This window comes from Pelecanus crispus, chromosome 1 (assembly GCF_030463565.1).
Source record: "Pelecanus crispus isolate bPelCri1 chromosome 1, bPelCri1.pri, whole genome shotgun sequence".
Lineage (NCBI taxonomy): Eukaryota > Metazoa > Chordata > Aves > Pelecaniformes > Pelecanidae > Pelecanus > Pelecanus crispus.
The window spans coordinates 100,156,056-100,170,420 of NC_134643.1; the positions used below are offsets into that span (position 1 = coordinate 100,156,056).

Below are 14,365 nucleotides of genomic sequence, written 5' to 3' on the forward strand. Positions count from 1 at the left end.
CATGGTGGTGTTGGGTTGATGGTTGGACTGATGATCTTAGAGATCCTTTGCAACCTTAATGATTCCTAGTTTTTACTTTCATTAAAAAATAATCCAGCCACCAAGCCAGGAAACATGAAATTACTACTCTACCCTTAATTGGTTTAGTGGTGGACTTGGTAGTGTTAGGTTAATGGTTGGACTGGATGATCTTAAAGGTCTTTTCCAACCTAAACAGTTCTGTGATTCTATGATTCAATTACTCAGTATTTTTTCAACTGGACAGCCTAGAAGAGACACACACACTACATGTGCACACAGGTATGTCTACAATTTACCACAGAAGAAACATTTCAAAGACTGCAAAGTTGCACAGAAGTAAACCAGCACTTTTGTTGTTATAAAAGAAAAAAGCAACTGTTTGTCTAAGATTCTGTAATATTAATGATACAAAATTATTAAAAGAAAAAACCTTCTATTATCCACCTTAGCAGCTTTAGGAGACAACAAGAATATAACAAAAATACATGCCACTGACACATCAAACCAATAGAGGACAACACTTACTTCCATACGCCATGAGCTAGGCTATCAAATCAGTGGCAGCAGATAACTAACATGCACTGCAAAATGCTAACAAATTCTGCTTATATTCAAGCATACTATTTTAATTCAGGCAAGGGTTCAGCCAACACAGAAATACAGTTGAAAGCAAAACAATGTAAGAATGAACTGACTAATGAACTTAAAAATAAATTTTAAAACGAGTGTTACAATGCATCATTAGAACTCATAGACCAGCACATTCAGAAATCAAAACAAAGTATTTTTTAGCTTCAGGCCACAATTCCCTAATCTGAATTTAGGGATTGTTAATGGTTTACTACAGGATATTTTTAAGGGCAAAGGCCAAAGCTGGAAAAAGTGTATTGTAGTGTAACAAGCATGGAAAAAGATACAGAAGCCCCCACACACAAAGGGGCTGGTGTGAATGAACCTGCTGTTGGTCAGTATGCTTGTGTAGCTGAAGGTGCAGCTGCTGACCTCCTCCCGGGCCTCCAGTCCACTAGGCTCAGCCAGCATTAGCAATAAGAATCTGGTTTTTTGGTAAATTATTAGGAAGCGACATACTTCTATATTAATGTTCACATTATTTGGCATCTTGAAAACCATGTGATTAATACATCTGTACATTTCTGGGAACTGATCAGATGTAAGAAATTGCACAGAAAAATCCTTTAGCTAAGCACTGCTCTAGGACACATCCCTGAATTACACATTCTAAAATGTGTTTAAGGTGGTACTAGAATTCTTCCCTATATGTATACAAAATTCACCCATCACTTATTATGGTTGTTATAAAGCAGGATAGTCAATACTTTCTCCTCTTATACTGTACAATCTGGTTCAGGTAAAGGGAAGGCCAAAGCATGGCCCAACTCTGAGCTGGTTGTAGAAACTGAAAAGGAAATTAATTTTGTTCACTCTTGTCCTGGTTTCGGCTGCTGTTCATGCTTACAAAATTTTCCTGTCCCCACCCAATTTTTTGGGTTCCTCCAACAGTATCAACAAATTCAAGGAGGCTGATTTGCAATCTTCCTAACCAAGTTTGAAAAAATTAGCACAAATTTCTCAAGGAAATACTCCTCCTTTATGAGTCACGCAGACTGAACAGATTTAGATAATGGTTTAAGTCAAGCTCAGAACTTTTGGATGGGTCTATTCACCTTATTTATTGGTCCAGCTGAATTTACATGTTGATATCTTTTGACAGTCTGAATAGCTTCCATGACCAATAATAACATTGTTTACTGTCATGTAAGCTCATAAAGTACACAAAAGAAAACACAACTTGTGTCCTGATAAAGAGGCATATTTCTTTGAACCAAACTTTAATGCTGCCTCATCATTGCAATTATGCTTCACTGTGATTCAAATTCATCTATCTAGCAGTGCATGAAACTGCTCAAGAGTTTGTTGCCAGCATGAGCTCATTACAAGTTCAGGAAATCCAACAGAACCCTTTTCTCTTTGTACATGCCCTCTGCAGGCAATTCCCAATTCATGGATATTGTTACACAATTGCTGGCTTGGTTATTATTTTAGTTGCAAAGAAAGGAAAACCAAATATTTTAAGATAGGAATCACTGCAGTGAGGTGCTGAGTATTTTAATGGATGAAATGTAGGCAGATGTCACACTTTCTACAAAGCTGTATATCTGTCCTGGAAATCCTAGGAAAGATCACATCCTTACTAATTTCTTTTAAAATATATGCACACATGTAATTTCATAAATTAATAAATCTCATTTATTGGCTGACTTCAAGTTTATTGTTAACAGGGTCATAAGAGGTGTGTGACCCAGCAGAAAATCTGACAATAAATTTCATCTTAATCAGCAGTGCCAGGGTTGGAAATATGGAAGTCATGGGCCTTAGATATATGTATTATTATGTATATTGTGTCATCTATTAAAAAAATAAGTTAGTCATTGCTTCATTCCCTGTACTCTAGTTCCAGTCAGGGACAATTATCCCAAACAAAATACTGATTATGCTGCTCCATTAACAAAACCAGACATGCAGAGCTAAATCAAGGAATGTCTGTAAGGCACTTCATTCTGCTGTGTAGACCTATACTGTTTGTTTGAAAGGACAAAGGATATTTTAAATGATTGATGCATTTTAGGGAGGGAATCATGACTGATTTATAAGCAAAGTCTGTATGTTTTCTTACATTGGCCTAACTACTAAATTAATGAAATAATTTTTTGTTTGAGTAGGGTCTACAGTTGATTGCGTATTTGTACCACCTTCTCTTACAAATCTTCACTGAATAGACAATTTTAATACTACCAGGACAAGATCCACTTTTGTCTAGATACAGAGATTCCATTTTCCTAGATCTAGACACTCTCTCAGGAGATTATAGTCTAAAGCAATGTTCCTTAACCCATTGGGAAAACATACTTTTTAGTAACTACCAAATGCCCTTAAATCTCCATTTCTAATCTTTACATTTCAGCTATGTCCTGGTTTCGGCTGGGATAGAGTTAATTTTCTTCCTAGCAGCTGGCATAGTGCTGTGCTTTGGATTTAGTAGGAGAAGAATGTTGATAACACACTGATGTTTTAGTTGTTGCTAAGTACTGCTTATGCTAGTCAAGGACTTTGCAGCTTCCCATGCTCTGCCAGGTACACAAGAAACTGGGAGGGGGCACAGCCAGAATAGTTGATCCAAACTGCCCAAAGGGCTATTCCATACCATATGGCGTCATGCTCAGTATAGAAACTGGGGGGAGTTAGCCGGGGAGGAGCGATCGCTGCTCAGGAACTGTCTGGGTATCGGTCAGCGGGAGGTGAGCAATTGCATTGTGCATCACTTGCTTTGTATATTATTATTATTATTATCATTATTATATTGTTATTATTATCATTACCATTTTACTTTATTTCAATTATTAAACTGTTCTTATCTCAACCCAGAAGTTTTTCTCACTCTTACTTCTCTGATTCTCTTCCCCATCCCATCAGGGTAGGGGGAGTGAGCAAGTGGTTGCATGGTGCTTAGTTGCTGGCTGGGGCTAAACCATGACAAGCTACCAAACCAATTTGAGTTTGTGATCAAAGTCTCTAAATTGATTGGGAAAGGTATTCTCTTTCCATGAACCACTAAAACTGACAGGAGAGGGAGAAGCCTTAAATTGTATTAGTCAAGACTAATACATAAATAGGCCACAATGTCTTTTCACATTTGGGAATTACTCCCTCCACATCCTGTTCAGCAAAAGCCACAGCCAACCACTGTTTAGGGCAGCCTGTAAAGTTCATCTGCTTTCTGTACAAGTTGGATAAGCCAAAGCATGAGAGGACCAAGAAGGAGTTCTCAGGGTGAATGTGAATATTTTTGTATAAACCTAGTTGTTCTGATTGTGGAAAAATGTGTGGAACCCGCTGAAGACCTTTTGCAAAGTGTACCATGGCACTTGAATCACTAGAATATCTATAACATGGAATAGACAATTTTTAGTGTGAAATTTTAAAAATACATTGGTTTAATATGAAGATAGCATACTAGGCCAACTTCATCATGTATGACATGTACTAGGAGTACAAAGATAATGTAAGATTTTTCAGCAATAGGGTGTAGGTGGTTTGTATCTTTGGAAAGTATCTTGAGAGTATTTTTATTGTCCCTGTACAAGACCTTATTTTTTCTGACATCCACATAAAGTGTGTGCTGAGCTAAGTTCTCTGGCTGCCAGAATAAAACCTAACCATTGTTCCTAAAACTAAGAACCATCCCGCAATTCCTCCAGTTTGTGCCAGCAGCTGGTCCCTGAAACTGTGGGGGATGGTAGCAATCACCACTGTCTTCTCAGCACCTCTGCCACACAAGTCACTCTAAAATGAGCCGAAAGCACAACTGATGTGTCTTGCTTTAGCTCATGTTCTGTACACACTTGGAAAGTAGAGTGAAAGCTGCACTTTAATGTGGTGTTTAATATTAATGAAATTGGAAAGATTATGTGCCCTCTGCTTCCGAACTCAATAAACAAGTCCACAAAGCATATAATCTAACCCTAAAACTCTTAACTAAAAGCAATAGCTCCGACAAATCATAGATGTACTGTTAATTGCCTTAAATAAATGCCTGCAACTTGAAGTACATATCGCTGTTAGCTTATTTTATTCCTGTCCTTTCAAAGATGACATTTTCTTAAAGTTGGAAATGCTAGTCTTTATATTATGCCCCACATTGCATTTTTAGTTACTGGACACTCAGAAGTCACAACGATAGATTCATTGTCACTAGGAAACTGATTGACAACTTGTATTAGCATGAGTGATTTAAAATTTTGAAGTTATTGTCCTTTAAAATAATTAAAAAAGAAAAGAGGAGTTTTCCCCAAGACTTGTGCTTTTCCCTCTCCAGATACACTAGAGAAAATGTGTTCATTTCCTTACAGGCTGTATGCATCGTGGGCTTTGTCATCTTCTGCATTCATTGCTATAAGATTTTGATTGCTTAACCGTAAGCTTTAATGAATATGCATGTGGCTAGCACTCTGACACACTGCAGAACTAAAGAAAGGTGTCTGCAGTTTCCAGCCATTAGCTATGAACATTAAAGTTACAAAATACCAGAATCCTGTATGTTCCAGGTGATGCTCAGCCATACAATTTCACAAAGCATTAGGTATTAAAGCTGCTATTAAATAGGAAGTGCAAATGATCTACACGTGATGTTATATTCAGTGTTTTTTCCTCTTTCCAAGGATCTCAGAGAAAAATATTAATCCTCACTACTCCTGCAATACGGCTATGAAGGTATTACTTATGTCCAATTCACAGTATTCTACAGAAAATCCTGTACACCATTCTTAGTGAACTGATTCAAAAGTTACACGAGATAAATCAGATAAATCAAACACAGGTTAAGCGACGGTTATGAACTCAAACACTGGATTGATGATAGAATTACAGAGAGATCCCAGGAGTACCAACTCATAAAAAGGAAAAAGTCAACCTTTGCTACAGTGAAAGTCTCTAATATCTTAATTATTCTGTGTCTAACACCTTATTTATTCTTTTTTATTCTGCAGTTTTCAGCCTGAGGAAGACCCCCAGAATTGCCTTAACTGACCACATGAAAAAGACAGCAATTGTTACTTCTATGCTTAAGCATCTTTTCTTCCCCCTTGTTTTACACCAAGATCACTGATATTACAGTGATGAGGGTAACCCAGATTTATTGCATGCTAGAAAAGATTAAAGAAAGCAACAGGAAAATCCTCAGAGCTTGAACATATTTCTTAAAAGGTCAAATCCTGGTAAGTCAATGTTTTAATCATTTATCAGACAATTCTAACTAATCCAGTTCCACTATTTTGCTATCCTGCACGTACTGACACAACCCCAAGTCAAAGGGACAACCAAATTCCCTTCTTCCTCCCTATCCCAGGCAACAGGATATAACATTCTTGATGTGGTTTAATCTCTTCCGTACAACAGCTCATGGAATTCTATCCATAACTTCTGACAAAGAAGTTTTATGTTATTCTATAACATGTAGGCCTGGAATAGGCCCCTGCCAGAAAAGACATCATTTTGATACGAACGTTTCTAGCAAAGGAAATCAACCACACAGTTCTCAAAACTGTTTCATTGCTTCTTGTACTATTTGTTAAAAACATGCACATCTCCCTTGTATTCTACTTTATAACTGCAACTTTAGGCAAATCATCCCATTTGATCTGTGATGTGGTCAATATAGTTCAATCTCATAGTACAGTGAAAATCCTCAAAACAAATACCAGTAGCAAACTTTTCCAGACCACAAGAACTACTTTTTCTCCTTGAAGGATCTCCTAATTCCACTTTCATCTGAAATTCTTCAAGGCAACCTTAAACAAACACAAAGAAGCCCTGAGCAACAATCCAATAAAAACAAAAATTAAGAAACCCAAAGATTTATATTCTCCTCACTCTCTTCCCACAATTCAAGACAATGTGGTAGCATGCAAAGCAAATATGCCTTACCAAGTTCTGTTATGTAGGTTTTTCCTTCTGAAGGTAAAGGAATGTACTGATTAGAGAAGAAGCTGCTTCCATAACCCAGGACAAAACCTTCTAGTTTGGTGTTTTGACTTGGTCGAAGATACCTCATGCAAACGGTGTCATCTGTTGCATTGATCTGAACTTTCAGACTCTGCCTTTTCACTGGAGAAAGAGTAAAAAAAGAGAAGATCAGAACGTATTATCTTGTAATCATATAATCAGTAATGGAATACGACAATGTAACAATATAGGGCTGTTTAGTTTGCTAGTTGCAAGCAACTGAATAATTCCTTAAAGGTGGAGCCTCCTGGAAACTAAGTGTATTTTAAAAAGTAAACTAACAGTCATGTAAAACTGTGGTTTCCAACATACCTGGTTTTCCATCATTAGTTTAGTACTATAATTACCTGTAACATCTTCTACAACTGCAGTAGTAAAGTGCATGAAGTAACTGGAAAAAATGCAAGTATCTTTTCCATTGAATGTGGGAATTATAGTAGTATTAGCCATCTATAGGACACATAGGTGAAAAACTTGCAAGTTTGATTTATTTTTTGTTAGTAAAAAATACGAAGTTTTAACATGATGTTAATCATACTGTAAAATCAGGGCAGAGGTTAAATAGTAACTAGATTTTAAAAAATGGTACTGGTTGGGTTTTTTTTTTTGCTATGTTGGGCTGGAAATGTAATTTTCTAGTTGGAATTACACCAGGACACCTAACCAACTTATATACTTTACTGAAAATTACTAAGGAACTTTTTTAAACGTTCATTTTTATGCTTTCCAGGGGAGCAGCACATAAAGCAAGACACATCTTGTATATCCATCCACAAAAATTTAACTCAACAACACACAATGACTTCATAACAGAATAATTAATTTTTTAGGCTACAAAAAGGTGTTTTGTCTTCTCTTGGTGGGGTGAGGGAGAATTGGCTTTTCCTTCCTTGGTACTTACAATTTTAATATTCCCTTGTCACTGTTAGCCTTATCATATTTTCAGAACTGTTGAATGCCAACGCTTAAAAATAATGACTTTTCCCCAAACTTACGACACTGGCACTAGAATAATACATTTTGCATTATTATTTCTCTTCTCATTCTCAAAATATAAATTTTTATTCCCAACAGATTTTCAGGCATCCCTCCAATCATGAGGGCTGAAATTAACTTTTCAGGAAAAACAATGAAATTTGCACAAAATCATCTAACTTCAGGAGTGAAATACTGAAGAAAACCAATGAGAGATATATGACCTGTCATTAAGTAACAGGGTAGACCAATACTGATTCCTTTCCTTTCTTTCTTTCTCTCCCTCCCTTCCTTTCTTCCTTTCCCTCTCTCAATAATTGCAGACTGACATTCAAAGTTTCTTTAGACAAGTGCACATCGATTGTCTGGTATCACCCCAGCCTACCCTCCTTTTTTTTGGAAAAAGTCTAATGACTAGAGTTGCTGAGAGGCCACAATCCACAATCTGTGAAGATGATTTAGTAGTACTGTTGAGCACCTGCAGTTGTCTGCACACTGAATGTAAAGAACTAAGCCAAATGCTTATGCCTCTTCCCTTTATAGAAAGAAGTGTGCAAGTAAAACTGATGGAAAACATGTGCCTCCGATGAGACTCTTCCTTTATCTAAAGACTGATCAAGTAAAAGCACTCAGCCAGGAAACCGTCACGATTTTCCAAAGGCAACTCTGCCAGGTTGCAGAAGACTGCAAGGCTTCTAGAAAACTCAACTCCCTGACATTTTCAGGAGTACAATACCATCACAGGGGAAGGGGTGGCGGTTGCTTCCTTATCTGGGAGACATCCTAACTTCTTTTATTTTCAGTATATGAAACTGCTGCGGGTGTACAACTTTGAATATCGACAAGGCTCCAAATAGCAGAAAACAGGTAGAAAACCCAACAGACTTCAAAACCCTCTAATATGCTTCATAAAGATTCTTAGTAAAAAGCATTCCATGCCAACGAAGTTTAGGATTATTACCTCTGATTGACAGTGAACTAGATTTGTTAAAATTATGTAGTCTGCAATACTCTAACCTAACTTTGGAGAGCTGAGCATAAATGAAAGGATGGTCTCCTGTTCTCCATTGAATGTTCATGTCTAAGAAGAAAGCAAGACTTATAGTACTTGGTTCAAACATGAGATAATAATTTGTTTTCTGTATTAAAATTCTTAATCAGACCCAAAACTGGGTCTGGATTTTTAAAAAATTTAGTGAAGATCTATTTTAATTTTAAATTTACAATAATTTAACTTTTTTTATTTACACAATTGTTTCTATATATGTCTCAGTTAAAATTTACATTAATTTGAAGACCTAATTCTAATTTGAGATTGAATTCAACTGGGCTGGATTCCAATTAGATAGATACTGTATTTTATTCATAAGCAGTCAATTATAGTGACAAGGGCTCTTGATTTTACTTAGGCCTAAAAACTGCCAGTGAGGTTTCTAAAAACAGAAAGTCTAAATGGGATCCCAAGACAGCAACAGCTTTGAGGTAGGACTCTTCAGACCTTCTCTTTATAGCTAGCACATCAAAACCACCAAGAGAGCTTTTAAACTCAAAGCCAGGTCTAGCAGAACAGAAACAGGAATAATGTATTTTTAAAAATAGAGAATGAGGCAGAACAGAAGAAAAGAAAAGGAGATTAACTTAAAATTTAAAAAAATAAATCCTGGTCCTCCCCACACTGTCTTGACAGGGCAGGTCCTTTCCCTCTAGCTCACTTTTAAGTACAGGATCCTTTCAGTGATGGCCTGGATGGCAACAAATACTGCAGAGTCTCCACAGTGTTTAGGAAAAACCTTTCTTTCCCTCTCCTCAAAGATCTAGATACAGGGTCTGCTCCATGCTCTTCTTGACATAACTATCTTCTACCCCTTCTGCCAGCTCCTTGCTTACTATTTCCTTCTCTCCACACAGCAGAAGTTCCCCTAGCTGAGAGGGCTCAGTCGATCTCAGCACAGGCGCTCTTCTCCCCTTCCTCTTGAAGGTGCAGCCTCACCCAAAGACTAGCATAGGGCAAGGCAGACACATAGCCTTCACTATTATTTAGCTGCACGTTTTTAAAGGAAAATAACTGTGCTAAACCAACAACACGGATGCTACCCTTCATATGATTAAACAACATTCCCTTCCATGGGCTGTGTGCTTTCCAGAATCACTGAAGTCAAGGGATGAATTTTAACTGGTCAAACAATAACTATCTGAGGCTGACCACTTTCTGGAAGTGTACGGACAGAAGTAGAGCAACCAAGGCCAACACTGACAAGTTTTTCTATCTGAGGCAACAAAGGTTCCTGACCGAAGTTAGAACCTGAGTTTGCTGGGAACTGTGGCTGTTGAGTGAAAGCATTTGGCTTCCAGGGAGTAAAAGGCTAAACAGGAGACAAAACCAAAGAACAATGAGGACAGAAGGAAGCCAGCAAGCACAGAAAGTACTCTCTGCCACAGCAGAACTATCAATGCATGATAGATCACTCTTGGTATGGACTCTTTGTCGGGAATGATATCTCTCCCCAAACCAGGTCAGTGTGCTATGTAGTCATCAGTCTACGTCTTCTGCCTGCCAACAGATTAGCACTCCAACAGCTTTCCAGGAGCTCTCGCACTCTTCCAACACCTCACTTTTGTGTCCACTTACACGCAGTATAATTCTTAGTATCATAAATACAAACACTAAAGGCTGTGAAGCAACCCACTTTTGTTATAACTGAGTACATTACAAAGAAATGGTTCTTAAAGAATTAAAAAAAAAAGTTAAAATGTTCCAGACTCAAGGAGGTCACATGAGTTCAAAGGAGACCTGGACCCTTATGAACAAATTCAAGCATTTCCTGAATCTAAAAGGAAAAGGCAGCTTTGTGCAGGAGACTGTAAGCCCAACTCCGCTATACTGGTCAAAATTAAAAACAAACAAAAAAGCCTCCCCTGAAAACGTAACAAAATGCAACTCATGTTTAGGCCTATGAGGAAGGTCCACGTGGTCACTTGGAAATCTTGGAGCAGGCAAGAGGTATACAGGGAGGGCACAGCAGTGCAGAGGGGCCTCTGCAGCCAACCAGGGAGAGCTCAATACTACATGCTGCACAGACATGGCCAGTCTAGTCAAGAGAGGGCCAGCCTGGAGCAGTACAGATATAAAGGACTTCACATCAATCAGATTGGTAAATGGGGACGAATCTCAGGAGCACAACAGATCTCACAGTATTTTGAGCAACTAACAGGGAAACCAGGCATTCCCGTTCTGAGTAGTACCTCTATCTCAGCCACCACTCAGACAAACATTCATTAAACATGATCGAATGGACAAGGGAAGTCACAGGAACTTGACTGCTATGATACTGTGCTAAGAACGTATTTGATTTTGAGAAAATAACTTTGTCATATTATGATTTTAAAATACCTGTTTCCCACCCGCCTCCTTGATGAAAGAGCCTAATGACAAACTAGATGCCCTCTAATTCCGATGCAAAGAGATTCTGAAAACACCTTACAAACAGAAAAGAACACTTGCAGGCACAGAGCAAGGCAAGGTTGAATTTTCCTAACACATATTCACTTGTATCACCTTTTGGCATGTGTTATTGAAACGCTGGTCCTAAGTATTTGCATTTGTAGAGTAATTCTTTTACATTGAGGCCATCTCCAAATGAAAGATTCTGGGACCCATAGCTACCTCTGAAAAACAATCTTTCCCTCCTGGCTTGCTAACAGAAATTCCACACGGATCTGCAAGTATTCTCTTCAACAAAAGTCAATTGATGGCCAAAAGCAGCAGGACAAACCGTGCACAGCATATCTGAACTAAAAGCACTATGTTAAGTGCATCAGACCACTTGTAGTATTAGAATCACTCCAGGGAAAGGACTCCTCGCCTATAAGGGGAAAGACTTTTAAAGACAGCTTAATGAATCAGCTGCACCATAAGGGAACCAGACACCGATAACCCCTCAGAAAGAAGAAAATAGCTACAAATGGTCTGAAGAATTCAGCTGGGAGCACCATAGTTTGGCTAGCTGGAAAAAATAAGAGGTCACGTATAGGCAACAGGAGCCAAGAGCAAATAAATATTGAAACTGTAGAAAAATTTAACTCTAAATTACCTAACTGAAATTCACATCTTTAAAATGTGAAAGCAGCTACAGAAAATAATACACAAAATATGCAGCTGGACAGTCGTTGTTCAAGCTTTGGATCCACCTGGGATTATGTGAAGTATCTTCTTATCACTTTAATTAATCATGGAGTAACAGAGGAAGAGAGGGGAGAATTCATAAGCACTGCTAACATCTCTTATTCATACCAGCTAGTTCTAAATGATGGTTCATATTTAGCTACAAGACAAACAGAGAAATCCAATTTTCAACTTCTATTTTCACAGCAAAAGTTCAGTCAAAGCCCTTTGGTTTAGGTCTAACAGCCCCCTAAGAAATCACCATTGCAAAGCAGCCTGAAAAGGCAAAACAGTAACTACTAAGAATAGATTTATATAATTCCTTGCTATTTAATAACTGGAGAGAAGTAAGGAGATAAACAGAAATGGTTCACTGGGCTAGCTGCATTAAAGCAGTATTTGTTCAGTGCTGGGGACAGCAGTATTTCCAACCTACAAAAGCAAATGAAACCACCTGAGAGCTTGCTTCCCAAAAGAACAAAAAAAAGAATTTTGTTTCAGTAACGGAGAATTAAAGCCTTTGAAATTCTGTGTCCCATGCCCCATTATATCATTACAATATTTTTGGTAACAATAGATGTGTAGTTAGTTAAAATTGCCAGCTGGTTTGATTTTCCTCTGTTTCAAGGAACCTGAGAGAACTTAGGTGATGAGGTGACTGGAATTTGAATTAACTGGCTCTTTTCTGTTACTACCCAAACCCCAAAATATACCTTGGCCCTGTCAAATAAAGTATCTTCAGCTGAAGAGCACTGTATTTCTCTCTCCAACTTAAGAAGATACGTCAACAGCTGGCTGAATAATTTATTAACTAATAATTAGCACGTTCAGAAGTAACTCTGAGGTGCTGATATAGCAACAAACTTCAAGAACGAAGCACAAATGAAATAAAGTAACCATTTTATGTTTTGAAATAAATTCACCTTGGCAACTTACATTTTTTGAGCTGTTTGCCTGCTTCACTGAAGGCTCAGCAAAAGCAGTACTGGCACAAGATGTTACTTTCACTTATTCTGTGATTCTACTGGTGTGCTTTAAGTGTGTACGGTCTCTCATGATCAAATACAGACCTATTTTTTGTTTTTATCCATAGAGTGAACTCTGCCCTACAAAACTAGAGGGTGAATACAGCTGTACTGTATTACAGCAAATTTGGCTTTGTCATCAGAATTCCTTTTGCCTTACATTGAAATTACTTGTTTTTCACCATTTCAGAGATTTTAGAGGGCATGAAGGCAAGACCTAGCACTGCCTCCCAGAGTGCTAGACAAATGAAGCATGCCTTAAGAAAATATATTAGCACCATGTATTTGTGAGCACCACCTCACTTACACCATCCAAATCGTTCACAGCAGTGCTTTCATTTTCCAAATGCAGTGCCATAGTACCACCAGCCAAGATTTCAATGATAATCTAACACTGTGCAACTTTTATTTTTACTATTTTATGTTTTTGTATTTTGGCTCCCAAACATGGAGAAAAATTGGTTGGTTGGCTCAAAACCAAGTATAGCTTAAAATGGGAAACATTTAAAAATAGTTCTGTTTCTATGCAGTAGAACAAACAAGACACACTTCTAAGACAGCCACAGCCATAGAATCACTGAATAATTTAGGATGGAAGGGACTTCTGTAAGTCATCGACTCCAATCCCTTGCTCAAAAGAGACCTAATCAGATCAGGTTGCTCAGGGTCACGTCCAGATGAGTCTTGAACACCTCTACGGACATAGATTCCTAACACCTCTGGGTAACCTGTTCCAGTATTTATCATCCTTGTGGTTTAAAAAAAAAAGGTCCTAATATCTAACTGGAATTTCCCATGTTCCAACTTGTGCCCAGCACCTCTTGTCATATTGCTGTGCACTACTGCAGAAAATCTGTCTGTCTTCTTTGTATCCTTTGGTCAGGTAGCTGTGGACAATATTAGACCATCTTTCCCATCATAGATCACATAAAACACCAATGCTCCTAGCTACAAAATCCACATTAATAAATACTCTGAATGATGAAAATAGGTGCCCTATAGACCATACCATTAAAAAGGGCAACAAAGAATACCTTTTTAAGAGAGGGGAAGCTAAAAGCATTGCACGTAGTTTTGTCCTTCGCAACTGAAGTTCCCCAATATTTTTCTCAAAATATTAGTATGCCTACACTCTGTACACAAGTCTAACATTACTTCAGAAAAATAGGCTGTCAACATGCAGCAGCTAACTTTGCAAAACACATACATGCACGTCTATCTACAAAAGTAGCCTAACTCATAAGCTTTCACCTTAGATTCACAGGATCTCTTTGCTCAAGCAGCTTCCAAAAAAGATGAACAAAAGCAATGTTATTCTTACCTATGGACCAACATTTATTACACTAAGATCCACTGGCACATTTTTAGGGATGAGCAATCAGAAAAGTTGCAGCAGTACAATTCCTGTTTAAGTCCTAACACTCTCCTTAACCTGAGTTTCTCTGCCTCCAGGCTATCAATTCTGTTCATTTCAAAGCCATTCTGTTTGTTCAGGGAAGCAACTGAGGAGCAGAAGTAATCATTTCATTTTGAAATGTTACTTTTTTCACTTACAATGACACTGTTTAATATAGAAATGGTAGATTTTTCTTATTTTTGCTAA

The 14,365-nt window shown here is 37.8% G+C and overlaps 1 protein-coding gene across 1 annotated transcript in view; it reads right to left on the reverse strand.

Moving 5' to 3' along the window:
- The window catches only part of ABI3BP (ABI family member 3 binding protein), a 171,029-nt gene that overhangs the window by 139,674 nt on the left and 16,990 nt on the right, over positions 1-14,365 (reverse strand). Inside the window, 1 exon segment of the mRNA XM_075725367.1 lies at positions 6,523-6,702. Within this exon segment, the coding sequence (XP_075581482.1) occupies positions 6,523-6,702 (180 nt within the window).